This window comes from Epinephelus fuscoguttatus, linkage group LG4 (genome assembly GCF_011397635.1).
Source record: "Epinephelus fuscoguttatus linkage group LG4, E.fuscoguttatus.final_Chr_v1".
Classification (NCBI taxonomy): Eukaryota; Metazoa; Chordata; class Actinopteri; order Perciformes; family Serranidae; genus Epinephelus; species Epinephelus fuscoguttatus.
Window position 1 is genome coordinate 1,130,408 of NC_064755.1, and position 21,037 is coordinate 1,151,444.

The 21,037-nt window shown below is 42.0% G+C and overlaps 1 protein-coding gene across 4 annotated transcripts in view; it reads right to left on the bottom strand.

The window, feature by feature from the left end:
- Positions 1-4,565: 4,565 nt before the first annotated feature.
- The window catches only part of akap13 (A-kinase anchoring protein 13), a 207,115-nt gene continuing 190,643 nt past the window's right edge, over positions 4,566-21,037 (bottom strand). For 2 of the 4 annotated variants that reach the window (XM_049574390.1, XM_049574391.1), the window contains 3 exons: positions 8,316-8,435; positions 8,000-8,195; positions 6,548-6,734 (listed from right to left, as the gene is read on the bottom strand). In XM_049574390.1, the coding sequence (XP_049430347.1) occupies positions 6,670-6,734; positions 8,000-8,195; positions 8,316-8,435 (381 nt within the window). In that variant the 3' untranslated portion in view covers positions 6,548-6,669. The other 2 variants (XM_049574388.1, XM_049574389.1) reach the window with 2 other exon arrangements.

Consider the following 21,037-nt stretch of genomic DNA (forward strand, 5'->3'; position numbering starts at 1 on the left):
AGGAGGAGGTGTGATGGTGTGGGGTGTTTTGCTGGTGACACTGTTGGGGATTTATTCAAAATTGAAGGCACACTGAACCAGCATGGCTACCACAGCATCCTGCAGCGACATGCCATCCCATCCGGTTTGCGTTTAGTTGGACGATCATTTATTTTTCAACAGGACAATGACCCCAAACACACCTCCAGGCTGTGTAAGGGCTATTTGACCAAGAAGGAGAGTGATGGAGTGCTGCGGCAGATGACCTGGCCTCCACAGTCACCGGACCTGAACCCAGTCGAGATGGTTTGGGGTGAGTTGGACCACAGAGTGAAGGCAAAGGGGCCAACAAGTGCTAAACACCTCTGGGAACTCCTTCAAGACTGTTGGAAAACCATTTCAGGTGACTACCTCTTGAAGCTCATGGAGAGAATGCCAAGAGTGTGCAAAGCAGTAATCAGAGCAAAGGGTGGCTATTTTGAAGAAACTAGAATATAAAACATGTTTTCAGTTATTTCACCTTTTTTTGTTAAGTACATAACTCCACGTGTTCATTCATAGTTTTGATGCCTTCAGTGAGAATCTACAATGTAAATAGTCATGAAAATAAAGAAAACGCATTGAATGAGAAGGTGTGTCCAAACTTTTGGCCTGTACTGTACTTGTACGTTATGAAGTATCCAGACCCCTCAGATCATCTGGAACAGGTTTACTCAGTGTTCCCAGGATCAAAACCAAACAAGGTGAAGCAGCCTTTAGTTTCTATGCTCCCCGCCTGTGGAACAAACTTCCAGAATATCTGAGGTCGGCTGAAAGTGTCAACTCATTTAAATGCAGCTTACCAGTGAACTAGATATGTAACTTATTGTTAGGATAATCTGTAGCTATTGTTTTTATATTTGTCTGCTGTTGCTTTTGCCTTATGTTTGCTTTTTAAATGCATTTTCTGCACTGTTTTTAACTATTTATTGTCTTGCTTTTAGCTTTTGTTTTTAATGATCTATTGTTCCTTTAATGTTTTATCTTAACGTATTTCTCTTGTAAAGCACATTGAATTGCCTTGTGTATGAATGGTGCTATATAAATAAAATTGCCTTGCCCTTGCCTTGCCTTGCCTTGCTGGTAAAAAAAATGGTGCTGAAGCTTCAGAGAAGCTTCTAAATGGATCTTGAGGTGAGGTTGTTTTGTCAGCTGGCGTTTCCCAGGTCAAGAATGTAGAGCTCAGTCCAGCTGGCGTTCAGTGTGAAAGCCCTTAATTGTGTAAACATAAGCTACACTCCCCTCATTGTGTTTGTTTTTCAGTAAAATGTGCCTGGAATCATTTCTTCTGTATGCTGGTGTTTGTAAAACAACAACATGATCATATCATCTCAGTATAAATCCAGCAAACGTCTAGCCTATATTCTATAAAAGTGAACTGTGACCCAGCTCCACTACAATATAACTGCTGAGTACTGCTGCTGTCGTGCGTAATGCTCTCTTACAGTTCTGTTATTCCCAAATCATTTATAGGACTTCTACTACAAAGAGCACTCAGTACATTTACATGCACTGTTAAGTGGAGATATGATTAGAGCTGGACTAGGCCATTTAATTGGAGTGCTGTCCTTGTCCCAGTATACAAGCACAAGAAAGGAATCCATTTATTGACCTAAGTATGTCTGACTACAATAGGTGGTAATATGCCCCCTTTCGGCTTGTTAGTATTGGACCTTTTTCCGGTTGACCTATTACGTCACAGACCAAACAAGTTAGCTACAGTAAGGTGGCGGCAAACTGGTACCATGGTGGACAACTTTATAGCTCTGTAAATTTCGTCCATCCAAAAATGTGTGGCTCTGAAATGTAGATTTCACCATGTTGCTAATGGCTTCATCTTCTGTTACTCATTTAATGCCATTCGACTTTGGGGTCAAAGTCCAGGGCGGAAACTATGGATCATGTGCAGAGCACCTAGGCCACTTGGGGTCTGACTGACTGTATACATGCAGGAGTAATTTGACTCCCAATTGCATTATCTGGGTGTGTTAGTCTGACTTTGAGAATTCGATTAAGTACGCTTTCAATCAGACTAATATGTTTACATGTATTTTGAAAGTCCAGTTTAAAAAGGACTAACACAACAAATCCATTTTCTCTTATGTCATGTCAATATACTGAGTGTCACACTAATTTTAGTGAAACCAATGCAGTGTTTAATCGGTGCACTTTTAATTATTTCATTTTAGGGTTGGGCGACAATATGGTAATAAGGTATTCCGCAGTATCTAAAAATAGCAACGGTATCAGTTTCATTCCTGTCATTAAAAAAAATCTGCTGCCCATATAGGCCTACAGGGGCCTGATATAATATTAAATACAATTTATTTATTAATGCCTAAATAATGAGTGTTTGTCCAGCATCTATGTATGTGTGGTTGAGTTTTCAATTTAATACTATTACAATTTAAAACTAATAGTAAGCTATAATGATTCTCTTATAACTGCCCTTAACTGTTGTCGGGAGATGACATTTGATAAAGTTTTTGGATGTGACGTCGTCACGCGACAGCTCGGATGTGAGAAAGAGAAGAAAAGATGGCAAGCCGCGCATCAAGCCAATTGGTTGCAAAAAACCACAACTTCTGCAAGCAGCAGCAGCAGCAGCAGGTCCAGTGGCCATCAGAGTGGAGGAGGGAGAAGCGCAACCCGAATCACCGAAAAACAGATGACTGTGGGCAGTCTCCTTCAAAGGAAAGCCGATGTGGTGGCAGGTCCGCTCGGCACCATACAGGAGCGAGCAGGAGCAGAGATAACTGCCTTTTATTCAGGGAGACGAAGACCTCCTTCTCTGGTGGAGATGTGATGGAGCCAGGCATTTTCCTCTGATGTCGAGGGCTGCCTGAAAGTACCTGTGCGTTTGTGCCATCAGAGCGGGTGTTCAGCACCGCGGCCGATGTTGTCAATCCACTACGTGCCCTGCTCCAGCTGGAAAAAGTAAATATGCTGTTTTTTCTGGTGAAAATCCCTGAATAGTTTTGAAGCATAGGATGCTGCTATAGTTATTATACTTTGTTTTTATGTCATTTTCAATGAGGAGTAGCCTGTTCTGACTGACAGAAAAGTTCGGACTTGGAGAGGGTGAACTTTTCAAACGAAAGGTAGGCCCTAAAAATAAACCAACGAACAGTAGCCTATTTCCCATTGCTTCTCAGAATAAGATAAAATATGCCCATTTTCGGTTATGCCTTGTTATTTATTGTTCTGTTTTTATTATTTGATAAGCCCTAGTACTGGATGCTGTAGAGCTGTGCTTTTAATTTATTTGATTTATGCTGATAGGTTCTAAAAATAAACCATGGGACAGTACCAGCTGCGGTCTGAGGATACACTGTATAGCACCCATAATCGTTACCTCCATTATTTATTGTTACTCTTTTTGGAAGTGGACTGTAGCCCACAGACAAGTTGTTGTTATTTCATTCTGTTTGGTTGACTGCTGCATTTGCACTTTTTTAAATATTTGTTAATAAAAGTTGTAAATGTTGTACATCCTTTGTTGTTATTTTTCAGTATTCTTAGGCCTATGTACGCTAATGTTTGCTATTCTGTTTCTGAATGGTATAGGCACAAGCCGACATTTTGGCAACTCTTCCCTCTGAGCCCTTAAAAGTGATTTTGAATTAGTCACGGTAATACCGTATACCCCGGGAAAATGTGGGGAAGGTTTAAGATAACAAAATTTGGATACCGCCGAACTCTATTTCATTTCACTTAAAGCTGTGCTAGGCAGAAATCTGGAAAAGGAGAAAAAAAGGGGCAGCATTTGAAAATACAACCTTAAATCTACAAACTTAAATCTGCAGCTGGGAGCTTTTTGGCTCTGGTTAGCAGAACGCTAAACAATTAGCATCTCTAAAACACTTTTCTGACATTGACAAGTGTTATATTTTAGTTATTGACAGACTCTCTTTTAGACTCACTTTTTGGTCAGTCCATCTCCCTTTTTTAGGTTCCTACCAATGCTGGAATAGCAACTTTCTCCGCAGGAGGAAGTTGTAATGAAGTCATTGAATCAGACTTAATTACAATATCCTCAAATTCTATTGTGGCGTTTTTGGCCATGATGCCAAAATTAAACAAGCCTACCCCCAGCTTTAAATGGACATGCAGAAATGTGACAATATGTCAATATGTCAAATACAGAAGCATACAGAGCCCCCAAAGTCCTGATAGATACCCATTCTGAGAACAATATGAAAAATATAATATTTTATGACTTTGGGGGCTCTGTGCAGTCATTTCAAGGATATAGTTCCAATAGTAAATGGAAATTGAATTGAATTGCCATGATTGTCACACTGAAAGACGATTAAGGCCCCAATCATGGCTGTAAGAGGCTGCTGAATGAAGCTTTTTGCTCACTGTTTTTGTGTTGCTACGTGCTTCACGTTTCTGTGCTTTAGGACCTGGTGTCTCCTGGAATTGAAAAAACTTCAACTCAGAGCAGAAGAGCTCATTTCTGCTTTTTTTTCCCATTGTCCAATCAGATTATTTGAGATGTGGGCCTTCTGTGTTGGTCACGACAACACGTTTTTCAAAGATTATTTTTTTTGGGCTTTTTGCCTTTAATGGACAGGACAGTGTGAAATAGGGGAGAGAGAGTGTGGGGGAATGACATGCAGCAAAGGGCCGCAGGCCAGAGTCGACCCGGTGGCTGCTGCGGCGAGGAAGCGCCTCTGTACATGGGGAGCTGGCACTATCCACTAAGCTACTGATGCCCCCACGACAAAACAATGAAAGAAAAACTGGTGGTGCTCAGTCCCTCAACAGGACTAATGGACTCCCTGTAGTTAGTATTCATTTTTGTTACATGAGGCCTGACGATAGACAGCAGGCTGTAAAACTGCCCCCAGAGTCATCCTAAAACATGCCTGGAAACAGCCATCATGGAGGCGAACCTCCTGGAGCAACTGGTGGTACTCCCCATGATCCACCCTCATTTTTAGGGTGTCATGTACCCACACAAATCTCCATTTCCCTGTGCCCAACAAATTAATTGCTGAAAACCTCTCACCCTCAACCAGAGCTACAGCAAGTACCCTCTGCTTGTCCATTTTAGGAACTAGATACTAATTACTGTCAAATAAATAAAGAGAGAATAAAATGAGAAAATAAATTTAAAAAACAAACAAGCAAACAAACAAAAAAAACAGTAGACTGATTGCATGGGAAGGCTGCCTGGCAACAATAAAAAGACGCAGCAAACCTTTTTTTTTATTTATTTTTTTTTTTTTTACTTGTGGCATTCTGTCTTTCTTTTTTTTTTTAAATGGCGCCTCGTGTTTTGAAACCTGCAAATTACTTTCTGAGTAATTAGGGCCTACAGATTATCACTCATTCTTCTGTAGACAGAAGAATAGACCCCTAGTCTGACTGGTGCGTTTCACCACTAAAATAAATGATCACCTACCAAGAACAATGAATTTTTTTAGAGATGGCAGTTAATTATCTGACAAAAGCGTTATGAAAAAAACATCTACTGTAAGCATGCTCTTCATTCCACTATCACAACAGTCATCAGACAGATACTATATTAGAGACTTAAGGCACTAAAATAACTGAGTCACCCCACACTTTGTCATGACCACTCAACCTGTCTCTATAGATTCATTCATCTCTCTGGTGACTGACGTATCATTGATTGATTATGTCTGTGGCCTTGTCATATACATTGACCTCAGCAGGAACAGTGACAAATGGTTCATGTTACTAACTGTTACAAACACCACACGGTGTGGCATCTGTCTTCCCTTTTATGTCTTGATTGACAGATAAAACTGGGCATACAACACATGGGGAAACTTAAATGACACTTGAGATTCAAAGTTCCTGGAGCTGTTCAGCTGGGGACCCAGACTGTGTAACTGCTCACTGAAACTGAGGAGTCAGCAGCACCACAAGCATTCAAAGTTAGTATCAGAAATACTTCAAAGGCAAAGGCACTCATTATTGGTTCATGTTAAAGCTACAGTTTAAAGTCTGACTTGAAGCACCATGTGACAGGGTCTAACACATCATCTGTTGACTGACAGCAGGAAGAAATCCTGCTTTCCTCTTGTGTTTCCTCTCACACTGCTCCTTTGATCCTCCTTGACCTTCAGTCACATCTCTAACTGACAGATGGTTGTAGGGAACATTTTTGGCACATTTGTCGATTAAAGTCCTCCTGATTAAATCATCAACTCAACATGACTTCACCTGGTTTCTCTAGGAGGAAGTGGGACCCATGTAGGTAAGTCAAACTGTCATCCCAAGAATCTGGCAGCTTCTCGTTCATGATGATCCATCCTGTTTGACAGGAGGGTAGGGACAGTGTCCACTGTCCAGAGGCCAGACAGTATATCCAAACAGAGAGTTAGGGGACAGCTGGGGTCCTGTTTGCTTTACTGGCCAGTTTTCTACATCCTCAGGAACGTTTGCAATTCATATGTGCATAATCCAAGTCCTCAGCAAAAGAAGATATCTCCATCATTCTGAGGATCCAACATCACTGCGACTTTGCTTTCTAAAGAGACATAAAGACACAAGTAATAATGTGGCCAACGAACAAAAACTTCTGTAAAATAGTAGGTTGTTTTTTAACACTTTTATCTGTCAGTTTTGTATAAAGATTAAACAGATTTAAAAAAAAAAATAAAATAAATAGAATTACTGCCCTGTTGTTATATGCCTCCGCACACCAGTCAAGTTTCTCTTACAGTTTACATCCATTTCTGTGAAAACATGGAAGCTTTACACACATCTTCCTCCTGACAGCACAGATGATCTATACCATGAGCACAGTTTCAAAGTGGACACCCAAGATTAGTGTCACCAATTCAGTATCTGACCAAATGTCTCCCCTTCTGTTCCTGAGATATGACGTTGAGTAATGGCCAGAAAAGTGTTTTATGCAGAACAATATGACGTCACAATGAAGCTGACCTTCGACCTTTTGGATATAAAAAGCCACTTCATTATTTTATCCTATTAGACATTTGTGTTAAGTTTCGTCATAATTAGTATGAATTCTTGAGTTAGGACCAACAACGTATATTGTGAGGTCACAAAATTCTAGTTTATTCTTCAGTTCAGGTGGATGTTTGTGTCAAATTTAAAGAAATTCTCTGAAGGTGTTCTTGAGATGTCGTGTCCATGAGAATGAGACAGATGAGGTCACATAGACTTGTCCTATGACCACCAAAAACTAATCAGTCCATTGTTGAGTCCAAGTGGACATTTGTGCCAAATTTGGAGAGATTCCCCAGAGGCATTCTTGAGATATCATATTCACAACGATGGGACGGATGGAAGGATGGACGGACAGACATACAGACAGATGAACATACGCACAACCCTTAAACATAATGCCTCCAGCCACTGCTACCACCAGCACAGAGGCATAATAACATGTTAATCAATGTGTTTTCACAAGGATGGGATGGACGGAAGGATGGACGGACGGACATACATATAACCAGAATACAATGCCTCCAGCCACTGCTACCACCAGTGCGGAGGCATAATAACATGTTAATCAGTGTGTTTTCGAGGAGTTGGTTGGTGAATTTTGTTACCTTAGTCAGAGTTTCTTGTTTCTATTCTCTATACCAAGCTGGGCTAATGATCTTCTGGCTATAGTGTCATATTTACACACAGACATGACAACACTATCAACCTGAACATCAACCTACTAACCTTTCAGCAGGAAGGAAAATAAGTGTATTTCTTTAAAGTAACCAATATATAACATTAAGGGGATGTGGGCATAGTTGATAAAAGAGATGATCAAAGCATTTTCAACTATTTCTAAGGGAAGCTGTCATTTATAGCGAATCTCACAATCTCAATTCAGATTCCTGATTTGGTTATAAAAAATCAGGCACTGCATTTAAAAATCATGTATTTTCCACAGTCATGTTGAGCAAATACTTTTCCAAATATACAGATATACTCCATGTGAAGAAACAAGAGAAACAGGATAGGATGTTGATGGTACCTGTCTGTGTCTGCTCTCCTTTGCCCTTCTTCTTCTTGTCTTTCTTCTCTTTGGGTTTGGCCAGCTGGAGCCGTTTGGACTCCTTCTCTGCTCCCTGAGGCTTAGAGGAGGAAAAGGGGTTAAAGCTTTTGCTCATCCTCTTGGATCCAATGCGGAGGAAAGGTTCTTTGGTTGGTGCAGAGGAAGAGAGCTCCACCTGTAGTACATCCATACAAAGGAGAGTTCTGTCAGTTGTTGTAGGACTCATCTAGCAGCAACAAACACACTGATTTGTTCTCTTTCTGTAAGGCATTTTCTGATGGGGACTTTATTTTACCTCTTTTGGCTGTTCTACTGCTTGATTTGAATCTAGATCCAGAGATCCAGAGCTGGGGAACTTTATGGAGTCTTCAGAGGTTGTGGAGGGGGTACGCTGGTACCTCTGAAGCTGCTCCAACTGTAAATTATGCATAGAGACATGAAGTCACAGTATAGAAAGCCACAAATACCTGTGCCCAATGATTCATCTTTAACCCAGGAGTCAAACCCCGGAGGGAAGTGCTAGTTGTGATTCTATGTAATGTCCTGGAGCACCACAGATTTGGGTCAAGCCTTGCAGGGACCTGAGGCCTCTGCGGAGTACAGAGGACAGTCATCCTGGGAAACTGAGTTCAGGGGCCTATTGCACAAAACTAGGATAAGGGATTAAGCCGGGATATCTTGGTTATTCTGGCTCAACTTATCCGTGATCCGGTTGCACCAAAGCGGGATAGTGGATAGCGGGATATGTTATGACATAAGTTACCATGGAGATTTATTCTGTGGAGCTAGCCTGCTCCAGACCAGGCTAAGTTCCAGGATCTATTTAATCTCATCCCTTATCTCAGTCAGCAGTCACCACAAACGGTCACCAATAGTTATTCCACTGCCCACTGCACATTGTTATTAAATTCAACCAGACCCACTGTCACTATTTAAACATTTGTGATCATTAATTGCAATCATTTTAGATAAATGATGATTTTAGATGATTTTGCAATCATTAGATAATTTACAGTTTCCCACAGAATATATATAAAATACACATCCCATATAAATATAAATACACATCAAAGAGTAACATGATGTTCCTTTATTGAATAAGGATAAATCAAAGCAAGTAAACCATCAGCTTCTTTCAAAACTGTCACACAGTGACCCTACAAGATAGAAAGCACAGAATCAAAGCATATTATACAACACAAGAATAAATACACATTCAAAGGTCTGTATATGATACACCCTGCATGTCTGCACACTGAAATAAATGCAGGACAAATCCATACACAACAAATGAGCAGACAAATGAATGGATGAAGTAGCCTCCCTGCAAGCTTGTATACACACAGTATATAGCATAACATACAACATACAACATAAGAGGCCAAATCAATTTAAATTGAATAAAAAAAACACAAATTCCTCTGCTAATGCAGGCCATATTTAACTGAAATTCACAGCATGCGTCTCTGCCACTGCAGGACATATTTAACTGAAATATAAAGTATGCATGTTGACTAAAATAATTTAACACATATTGGTCCCTGACCAGCCGACCACTGTCGTCATCAGGGAAGATGGCAGGATTGTCCCAGTCCATGTGCGATGGCACTCTGGCGGCCCTCTCCTTCCTCAGGCAGGCCACATTGTGGAGATCAGCACAGGCCACAGTGATGTCACGTGCCCTCAAAGGGCTGACCCTTAAGTGGTGAAGACAGTGAAAGCGTGCCTTCAGGAGGCCAAAGGTCATTTCGATCCTGGCCCTTGTCCTGGCATGGGCATGATTATAGGCCTGCTGTGCTTCCCGAGGGTCTGTGTATGGTGTGAGGAGAAAAGGCTGGCAGGCATACCCCCTGTCCCCCAGCAACACACCAGAGAATTCACCTGTCAATACAAAATCTCATCATCACAACCTCATAAATAGAGTGACATTCTTGACACAGCCATGATGTAAAAAGTGGTTATAACAGAGGTTGTGTGGCTCACCTTGTGATAGATGCTGATAGATTCCAGAAGTCCGAAAGACTTGGGAGTCATGGACCGAGCCGGGCTACTTTGCCACAACATTGTTGATCAGAGTCAGCATTGCAGCCAATCTGAAATTATACAATGAAGACTATTAAACCAATCAATGCACATCACAAGCAATGCACAGTGTTCATTAATCGACAATATCAAAAAGTCATGTTCACCTGAACATTAATGCTGTGAAAGGATTTCCTATTCACAAAGTCGGGGGATTTTATATATTTATATATATATATATATATATATATATATATACAGTACAGGCCAAAAGTTTGGACACACCTTCTCATTCAATGCGTTTTCTTTATTTTCATGACTATTTACATTGTAGATTCTCACTGAAGGCATCAAAACTATGAATGAACACGTGGAGTTATGTACTTAACAAAAAAAGGTGAAATAACTGAAAACATGTTTTATATTCTAGTTTCTTCAAAATAGCCACCCTTTGCTCTGATTACTGCTTTGCACACTCTTGGCATTCTCTCCATGAGCTTCAAGAGGTAGTCACCTGAAATGGTTTTCCAACAGTCTTGAAGGAGTTCCCAGAGGTGTTTAGCACTTGTTGGCCCCTTTGCCTTCACTCTGCGGTCCAGCTCACCCCAAACCATCTCGATTGGGTTCAGGTCCGGTGACTGTGGAGGCCAGGTCATCTGCCGCAGCACTCCATCACTCTCCTTCTTGGTCAAATAGCCCTTACACAGCCTGGAGGTGTGTTTGGGGTCATTGTCCTGTTGAAAAATAAGTGATCGTCCAACTAAACGCAAACCGGATGGGATGGCATGTCGCTGCAGGATGCTGTGGTAGCCATGTTGGTTCAGTGTGCCTTCAATTTTGAATAAATCCCCAACAGTGTCACCAGTAAAACACCCCCACACCATCACACCTCCTCCTCCATGCTTCACAGTGGGAACCAGGCATGTGGAATCCATCCATTCACCTTTTCTGCGTCTCACAAAGACACGGCGGTTGGAACCAAAGATCTCAAATTTGGACTCATCAGACCAAAGCACAGATTTCCACTGGTCTAATGTCCATTCCTTGTGTTTCTTGGCCCAAACAAATCTCTTCTGCTTGTTGCCTCTCCTTAGCAGTGGTTTCCTAGCAGCTATTTGACCATGATGGCCTGATTCGTGCAGTCTCCTCTTAACAGTTGTTCTAGAGATGGGTCTGCTGCTAGAACTCTGTGTGGCATTCATCTGGTCTCTGATCTGAGCTGCTGTTAACTTGCGATTTCTGAGGCTGGTGCCTCGGATGAACTTATCCTCAGAAGCAGAGGTGACTCTTGGTCTTCCTTTCCTGGGTCGGTCCTCATGTGTGCCAGTTTCGTTGTAGCGCTTGATGGTTTTTGCGACTCCACTTGGGGACACATTTAAAGTTTTTGCAATTTTCCGGACTGACTGACCTTCATTTCTTAAAGTAATGATGGCCACTCGTTTTTCTTTAGTTAGTTGATCGGTTCTTGCCATAATATGAATTTTGACAGTTGTCCAATAGGGCTGTCGGCTGTGTATTAACCTGACTTCTGCACAACACAACTGATGGTCCCAACCCCATTGATAAAGCAAGAAATTCCACTAATTAACCCTGATAAGGCACACCTGTGAAGTGGAAACCATTTCAGGTGACTACCGCTTGAAGCTCATGGAGAGAATGCCAAGAGTGTGCAAAGCAGTAATCAGCAAAGGGTGGCTATTTTGAAGAAACTAGAATATAAAACATGTTTTCAGTTATTTCACCTTTTTTTGTTAAGTACATAACTCCACATGTGTTCATTCATAGTTTTGATGCCTTCAGTGAGAATCTACAATGTAAATAGTCATGAAAATAAAGAAAACGCATTGAATGAGAAGGTGTGTCCAAACTTTTGCCCTGTACTGTATATGTGTATATATATATATATATATATATATATATATATATATATATATACTTATGATCAATCAGCATACACATGCATGCACACACACACACACACACACACACACACACACACACACACACACACACACACACACAAAATTGCATACATATAATGAAACAGCAGAGGAGCATGGAGCATGAGGATCTAAGATAAGGTAAGGTAAGATAAGAGGAACTTTATTTATCCCAAAGGGAAATTTAATTAAGTCATTGAGCTCATCTATTTATCAAAGAGTTATACCGTCTGATGGAGTTACATTTACACAATTTCACTCACATCTGCAGTCAATTTCAGTTACAATTTCAACTGATTCATAATCAGAGTACAACTACGTTTTCGGAGATGTTACTTAACTAGGCTATTTGGATTGTAGGCTAATTGTGATGGTTGCAGCAGAGCAGTGAGTGTGTATTTGTGCACTACTTACGCATTCAGGTGGTCTGCAACTTTGCCACGCTTTCTCTCGTTGTTTTGTAACTGTAGCAGTGTTGCCTTTCTTTTTGATTTGATCCTTTACCTCTTCGTAAGCCTCCATGAGGATTTCTGCCTCCGACGGGGAAAAGTACGCCACTCTTGTTGCCATGGTGAATTGGTGAATCTGTGCTTGATGGCGGGGTCTATTTGAGGAAGCCGCGTGCGCGCACTGATCCAGGATTGATTTCACCTGACTTGATGAATCCGTGTCTGCTCATCCTGGCTTGGTCTTTGTGCAACCCATTAAGGCTGGACGTTCTTGTTTTGGATTCGTTGAACCCAGCTCAGTCATTTATCCTGGATGTCTGAATCCTACTTTTGTGCAACGGGCCTCAGGTGATAGCTTAACATCAAAATATCATCAAAACTGCTTTGAGGGGGGTCGCGCAGGATCATCATGGGTAATGAGTAGACGCAACTTCACCAGCTCCCGCATATTCTGTCATTAACTGAGTAAAAAACGTCATCTTAGCGCTACATTTCTGTTGTATTTTACCTTCAAACCACTTAAGGGACATCACAGTATGACAGGGAGAGGTAGGTCTCATCAGGACCATCATGGACAAGCTCTGTTTCGGCACATTAGCGACAAAGCTAACCCCTCATCATCACATGCCTACGACGAAAAAGACGATCCGACCCTCTTGTCGATGGTTAAACTCATTGAAACTTTCCGAGCTGAAATCCACTGCTCCATGGGGACCCTGCAGTCTACTGTGGACTCATTTGGTTCCCGTCTCACTGTGGTTGAAACCTCGCTACAAGATTTTGACAACAGGATTACTGCATTCGAGGCCAAGTGTGAGGCGCTGGAAAACAGCAACAAGTTGCTTATGGCTAAAACAGAGGACCTGAAGTCCAGGAGTAGACGCCAGAATCTCTGAGTGTTTGGTATTACAGAGAAGTTGGATGGGCCACAAGTCACGGCATTCATGACTGATTTCTTTGCGGAGATGTTGGGTATGAATATTCCTGATGGTCATGAGAAGTTTGACTGGGCGCATCATCTTGCCTCCCAGCCAGGCTCAGGTACAAATGCCATACCCAGACCCATGACTATGAAGGTGCACCATTTCAGAGTGAAGCTGCACATCCTCCAGCTGGCCAGGGAAAAGGGTCTTCTTACTTACTGTGGACACCTAGTGCATATTTACCCAGATTTAACATCGGAGATTGCTAAACAGAGAGCATCTTACAACAATATCAAGTAGATGCTACGGGCTGCCTGCATCCAATACAGGCTGTTATTCCCCGCTCGGCTGCAGGTGACATTCAACAGCGAGAAGTATAGCTTCGCCACACCGGAGGATGCGGAGAAATTCTACGAGGAGACCATATCCCCAACACTCCAGGTGGATCAAGCAGGTGCCGCTCACAGATAACTTTCTTATTTTTCTGTCATACAGCAGCCGCATAGGCACTTATATTTGGATGACTGAGGACACTTAGGTCTTATACCATTTTTTTCTTTTTCTCCTCTTTCTTTTTAGCCATCATTATCCTACATGACTGAGTCTGGTGAGTTTGTACTTTATTTGGGTTCTGTTCATAATCTATTTTACTATTGTTTTTTCCTAGACGTGCATGTTATGATTAAAGGGATGCTCTTTAGCAATGTTGTCCTTATTTAAATGTATATGGCCCCCACTATAAGTTCTTTTGATTTTTACACTTAAGTGTTTTCCTTGTTCTCAGGCTGGATTGTCAATCATCTGTGGTGGCTGGTGACTTTAATTGCTGCCTAAGCCCTTGTTTAGATAGATTTAATAAAAGCTCAGCTTTATCTTGGGCATGGGCAGTCTGTGCTTGGCTGCTGTACTGATATACATTTTACTGATACATGGAGGACTCTTCATCCCACTGAAAGACAATTTACATTTTATTCGAAGGTTCAGGATTCATCGTCTAGAATTGATTATTTTTTCACACCTAAATATACCCTTCAAAGGGTACTCTCCTGTTCCATTGGTAATAAATGATGATATAAATGATCACTCACCAGTGTTTTTGCTCATGTCCAGCAAAGTACAACACCCCAAGGGGCAATAGTGGTTTCCTAATAATCTTCTCAAAAACCCTAATTTTGGGCTGTATCTTACTGAACAGTTTAATCATTTTATCACTGAGAATGACACTCCAGGTGTGTCTCCTTGTCTAATCTGGAAAACTGCTAAGGCTATTATTCGTGGTAGCGGGTTGTGGAACAACAGCTAAGTAAACTTCAGGGAGAGCTCAATCTTAATGCTACAGAGGATCTGAGATTTCAGACTAATTCCACTACAGCTGCTCTAGATGCCCTTTTATCAACAGAAGCTCAGAAATCCATTCTGTTTGCAAAGAATAGGATGTATGAGCACAGGAATAAGCCAAGTAAATATCTGGCAAACTTAGTTAGGGCAAAGACTGGCCATTCCTAACATAAAGGACCGCTCTGGTAAAAGAGTCTACATGGTAATACATGGAAATTAATAACTCATTTCTGGAATTATATGACTGTTTATACAATTCTGAGTCACTATTTCTCCCCTATTAATCTCCCTCAAGCCTCTGATACACAGAAGGAGCTGCCAAATAGGCCTATTACTCGTGAGGAACTTAGAGAGGCTATTAATCAGTCCCTCCAGAAAATCTTGCGATCGCAATAATTAACGCAGTTTCAATGAAAGTCCGCAATATTTGCGAGGGCTTGCAATTTTTCACAAGTCCTGTGATTTTTCTGCATTTTTCTGCATTTTCTGGCCGACCAGAAGTTGTCGCGCATTCAACGTCATTTGAAACGTCATCAGACGCGTCATCAAATCGTGCTAATGGCATTGCAGTATGGAGAAACGCTCTGTACTGACATAAGAATTTGCACTGTTTAAATGCATACAATATGTGTTGAATGTATTAAAATTTTATGTTTACAGAAGATGTAGCTTATATGTTGTTTTACAGTCACATTGTGTGGTTTGAGAGCTACAGTATTCACTCAATTTTTTGCAACATTATTGGAGTCCATGTTTTGAAACTAATTAAATAAAACTAAAGAAGAGAGCTATAAAAAAAAATTTGCAGCTATTTTTCAATCAATCAATTCAATCAATCAATTTTATTTCTAAAGCCCAATATCACAAATCACAATTTGCCTCACAGGGCTTTACAGCATACGTCATCCCTCTGTCGGGGGAAAAAACGGTAGAAACGTCAGGAAGAGCAACTGAGGAGGGATCCCTCTTCCAGGACGGACAGACGTGCAATAGATGTCGTACAGAACAGATCAACATAATAAATTAACAGTAATCCATATGACACAATTTTTGTAATATTCAGTATGATTATTATAGCAAGTTTTTCCTCCAAAAATCAAATTTCCTGCAAAAAAACCCCCCAATCACATAAAAATGCCGCAATTTTTATCACATTTTTTTTTTTTTTTTACAAAATTGGCCGCAAATACAAGGTTTTTTTGCAACAATATAAGGAGACTCTTGAAACTCATAGAGCATGGTAGGAGCGAAGTTAAAGGTCAAATCTCTAGTGATCTCTCTTGACGCAGAGAGGGCCTTTGACAGAATCGAGTGGCCTTACCTGTTAGGTGTTCTTTCAAAATTTATATGCTTTTCCCTGTGGGTTGAAAGTGGTATAAGGAATGTTGGTGAGTTGGCAAGGGATGGTACACTGATGTCCTTTGATCAGCTTAGGGAGAAGTATAATCTTCAGCAGAATAACTTTTTCAGATATTTGCAGATACGTAGCTTTACCTCTTCTGTTATGAAGTTACACCCCAATGGGTTCTCCCTTTCAGCAGTAGAAAAGGTTATTCAAAATCTTGACACCAAGATGCTTACCACCAGGTTTTATGCAGCCCTGTCAATCCCAAATAATGAGTATGTGGGTCGAATCAGATCTCTTTGGGAAGCTGATTTTGGAGAGGTTATTGAGAATAACAAGTGGGACAGTATCTGGTCATGCTCTTCAGGTTGTTTATTCACCAACAAAGCTAGGGAGTTGCAATTTAAGGTTATGTATTATAAGCTCCAGATTACCCTACTGAAATGCAACAAGTTTAATCCTCTGCTTTCAAAATACTGCAATGAGTGTAAAAATTCTGAAGGGTCGTATTTCCATTGTATCTTTGACTGCCCCCTTATTAAGGACTTCTGGGTCAAAGTGTGTAAAGAAATTGATATTATTTTTAAGAAAACAAATAACTATGTTTTGCATTCTTGGAATACAGTCAGTAGCCCTGAGCCTTAGCCCCTCTTCATTGAAGCTGCTTAAGGTGCTTCTTTTTAGTGTGAGGAGGTGTGTTCGTCGTCAGTGTATTTCAGACACTGTCCCTACAGTTTCATATTGGATCCGGAGCACTATGGAACTTATATCTTTAGAAGCTATTAGCTTCTGACTCAAGGACCAGCTGTTCAAAGTTTTTTGACATTTGGGACCCTTTCCTGGACTATACTGGAAATGATGGGGCCCGGGCCCTTAGAAGTGGAATGTATGGACTAGCATAGACTGAGGTCTTGGAACACATCTCCATGTAGGTTTATGTGCTCCATATGCCACTATAACTTCAACATACCTGATTACTGATTATTACTGAGACATGTGATGCTGTGAACCTTTACTCATTTATTTATTTTGGGGATGTATATGAAGAGACATATATATGCCATGCCCTTTTTTGTATTGTCATGATCCTCATCTCAATAAATATAATTTAAAAAAAAAAAAAAAAAAAGAAACTGTTTTGAGTGAGATATGCCAAGGTGCTGAAACATCAAACTAAAGAGCTGAGGCCGAAAGCTTAAGTTAAACCACACTGTCATAAACAGGTTGATATTTCTAACGTTATGAAGCTGCTATGAGTGTGTAAAACACCAAGGAGCTAAAAATGAAGGATTTCTACCTTAATGTCTAATTTTATTTTTGTTAAGATGGATTTTATAAAATTGGTATTAAAAACAGTATTGTTCAGAAACAGGTAGCTAAGTCAAGGTATCTGTATTGTTAATGAAAATGTTTGAATGATACCCAGTCCTATTCACTGTAATGATCATACATATCATGTAGTCCAGGCATATTCAAGTTGTACTGCCAGGGCAATTTTGCAAAATGACAGGAGGTCAGGGGCCAGCCCCACCCATGTCAAGGGTTGAGGGGCACTTGAGGCTTGGTCCAGATGTCTGACGGGGGAATGGGAGGATCCTCCCCAGGCACTTTTTTTTGATAAACAAACTCTATCTTAATGCTTCTTTATGCACACTGGCATCTTGAGCTGCTTTCACACCACCGTGCAGTAACTCCAAGCCTCCAGTCATTTCAATGAGGGGATGGTAACAAGGCAAAGCAGTTTCAAATATGGCAGCAAGACATGGCAGTCCATATAAACGAGCAGAGATTTTGCTGCGCTGCGCAGAGTTCTGCGTATATATTAATCCTCACATGGAGAAAAAAAAAAAGAGTTGCGGAGTGTCGTTCTTATGGGCCCTGCAACACTAAACCCCTGCGCTGGCCTGAGAAGGTCTAAATGCACAAACTCGCTATTTTTTAGTTATCCCGTGTAGACAGACTCTCACTGCAGCCTGTTCTATATTGTTCTGAAAATGATGGCGTGCAACCCTGTTCTGTGGACGACGTTCTGTCTCTCCTTCTGTTTCTCTCCTTAGTTTCTGAAAAGTTGGTTCTTCTTCACTTGCTAACATTCATGTCCTATTACTGCATGTCACTAACTCGGCCTCTTCTCCGGAGCCTTTGTGCTCCACTGTCTCGCAAGTTAACTTGTATTGCAGCTACACCTGGATGGTGCGTGGTGGTTGTGCTGCTGCCGTGGTCCTGCCTGATGCCTCCTACTGCTGCTGTTATTATAAGTCATACTTTTACTGTTATTATGCACATATGATCATTATTGTCACGTACATATACTGTCATATATCAATATACAGTACAGGCCAAAAGTTTGGACACACCTTCTCATTCAATGCATTTTCTTTATTTTCATGACTATTTACATTGTAGATTCTCACTGAAGGCATCAAAACTATGAATGAACACATGTGGAGTTATGTACTTAACAAAAAAAGGTGAAATAACTGAAAACATGTTTTATATTCTAGTTTCTTCAAAATAGCCACCCTTTGCTCTGATTACTGCTTTGCACACTCTTGGCATTCTCTCCATGAGCTTCAAGCGGTAGTCACCTGAAATGGTTTCCACTTCACAGGTGTGCCTTATCAGGGTTAATTAGTGGAATTTCTTGCTTTATCAATGGGGTTGGGACCATCAGTTGTGTTGTGCAGAAGTCAGGTTAATACACAGCCGACAGCCCTATTGGACAACTGTTAAAATTCATATTAAGGCAAGAACCAATCAGCTAACTAAAGAAAAACGAGTGGCCATCATTACTTTAAGAAATGAAGGTCAGTCAGTCCGGAAAATTGCAAAAACTTTAAATGTGTCCCCAAGTGGAGTCGCAAAAACCATCAAGCGCTACAACGAAACTGGCACACGTGAGGACCGACCCAGGAAAGGAAGACCAAGAGTCACCTCTGCTTCTGAGGATAAGTTCATCCGAGTCACCAGCCTCAGAAATCGCAAGTTAACAGCAGCTCAGATCAGAGACCAGATGAATGCCACACAGAGTTCTAGCAGCAGACCCATCTCTAGAACAACTGTTAAGAGGAGACTGCGCAAATCAGGCCTTCATGGTCAAATAGCTGCTAGGAAACCACTGCTAAGGAGAGGCAACAAGCAGAAGAGATTTGTTTGGGCCAAGAAACACAAGGAATGGACATTAGACCAGTGGAAATCTGTGCTTTGGTCTGATGAGTCCAAATTTGAGATCTTTGGTTCCAACTGCCGTGTCTTTGTGAGACGCAGAAAAGGTGAACGGATGGATTCCACATGCCTGGTTCCCACTGTGAAGCATGGAGGAGGAGGTGTGATGGTGTGGGGGTGTTTTGCTGGTGACACTGTTGGGGATTTATTCAAAATTGAAGGCACACTGAACCAGCATGGCTACCACAGCATCCTGCAGCAACATGCCATCTCATCCGGTTTGCGTTTAGTTGGACGATCATTTATTTTTCAACGGGACAATGACCCCAAACACACCTCCAGGCTGTGTAAGGGCTATTTGACCAAGAAGGAGAGTGATGGAGTGCTGCGGCAGATGACCTGGCCTCCACAGTCACCGGACTTGAACCCAATCGAGATGGTTTGGGGTGAGCTGGACCGCAGAGTGAAGGCAAAGGGGCCAACAAGTGCTAAACACCTCTGGGAACTCCGTCAAGACTGTTGGAAAACCATTTCAGGTGACTACCTCTTGAAGCTCATGGAGAGAATGCCGAGAGTGTGCAAAGCAGTAATCAGAGCAAAGGGTGGCTATTTTGAAGAAACTAGAATATAAAACATGTTTTCAGTTATTTCACCTTTTTTTGTTAAGTACATAACTCCACGTGTTCATTCATAGTTTTGATGCCTTCAGTGAGAATCTACAATGTAAATAGTCATGAAAATAAAGAAAACGCATTGAATGAGAAGGTGTGTCCAAACTTTTGGCCTGTACTGTATACTTACAACATATTGTACCACAATGTACTTAAATTAATGTTCGTACTCGTACTCGTCGTCCTCCGCTTATCCGGGTCCGGGTTGCGGGGGCAGCACCCTCAGCAAAGAAGCCCAGACAGTCCTCTCCCCAGCCACTTCCGTCAGCTCTTCCGCGGGAACCCCGAGGCGTTCCCAGGCCAGCTGGGTGATGTAATCCCTCCAGCGTGTTCTGGGGCAGCCCCGAGGTCTCCTCCCGGTTGGACATGCCCGAAACACCTCCCAAGGGAGGTGTCCGGAAGGCATTCTTACCAGATACCCGAACCACCTTAACTGGCTCCTCTCGATGTGGAGGAGCAGCGGCTTTACTCCGAGCCCCTCCCGGATGTCTGAGCTCCTCACCCTATCCCTAAGGCTGAGCCCAGCCACCCTGCGGAGGAAACTCATTTTGGCCGCTTGCACTCGCAATCTCATTCTTTCGGTCACTACCCAGAGCTCGTGACCATAAGTGAGGATTGGAACGTAGATCGACCGGTAAATCGAGAGCTTCGCTTTCTGCCTAAGCTCCCTCTTCACCACAACGGACCGGTTAAGCGCCTGCATCACTGCTGACACCGCCCCAATCCGCCTGTCAATCTCCCGCTCCATCCTACCCTCACTCGTGAACAAGATCCCGAGATACTTAAACTCCTCCACCTGAGGAAGGACCTCCCCCTTGACCTGGAGTGGGCAATCCATCCTTTTCCGGCTGAGGACCATGGCCTCAGACTTGGAGGTGCTGATTCTCATCCCAGCCGCTTCACACTCGGCTGCGAACCGCCCCAGCAAGAGCTGGAGGTCACTGTTTGATGGAGCTAGGAGGACCACGTCATCCGCAAAAAGCAGGGATGAGATCCTCCCATCACCGAACCCGACACCCTCCACCACTCGGCTGCGCCTAGAAATTCTGTCCATAAAAGTTATGAACAGAACCGGTGATAAAGGGCAGCCCTGGCGGAGTCCAACCCTCACCAGGAACAGGTCCGACTTACTGCCAGCCACGCGAACCAGACTCATGCTCCTTT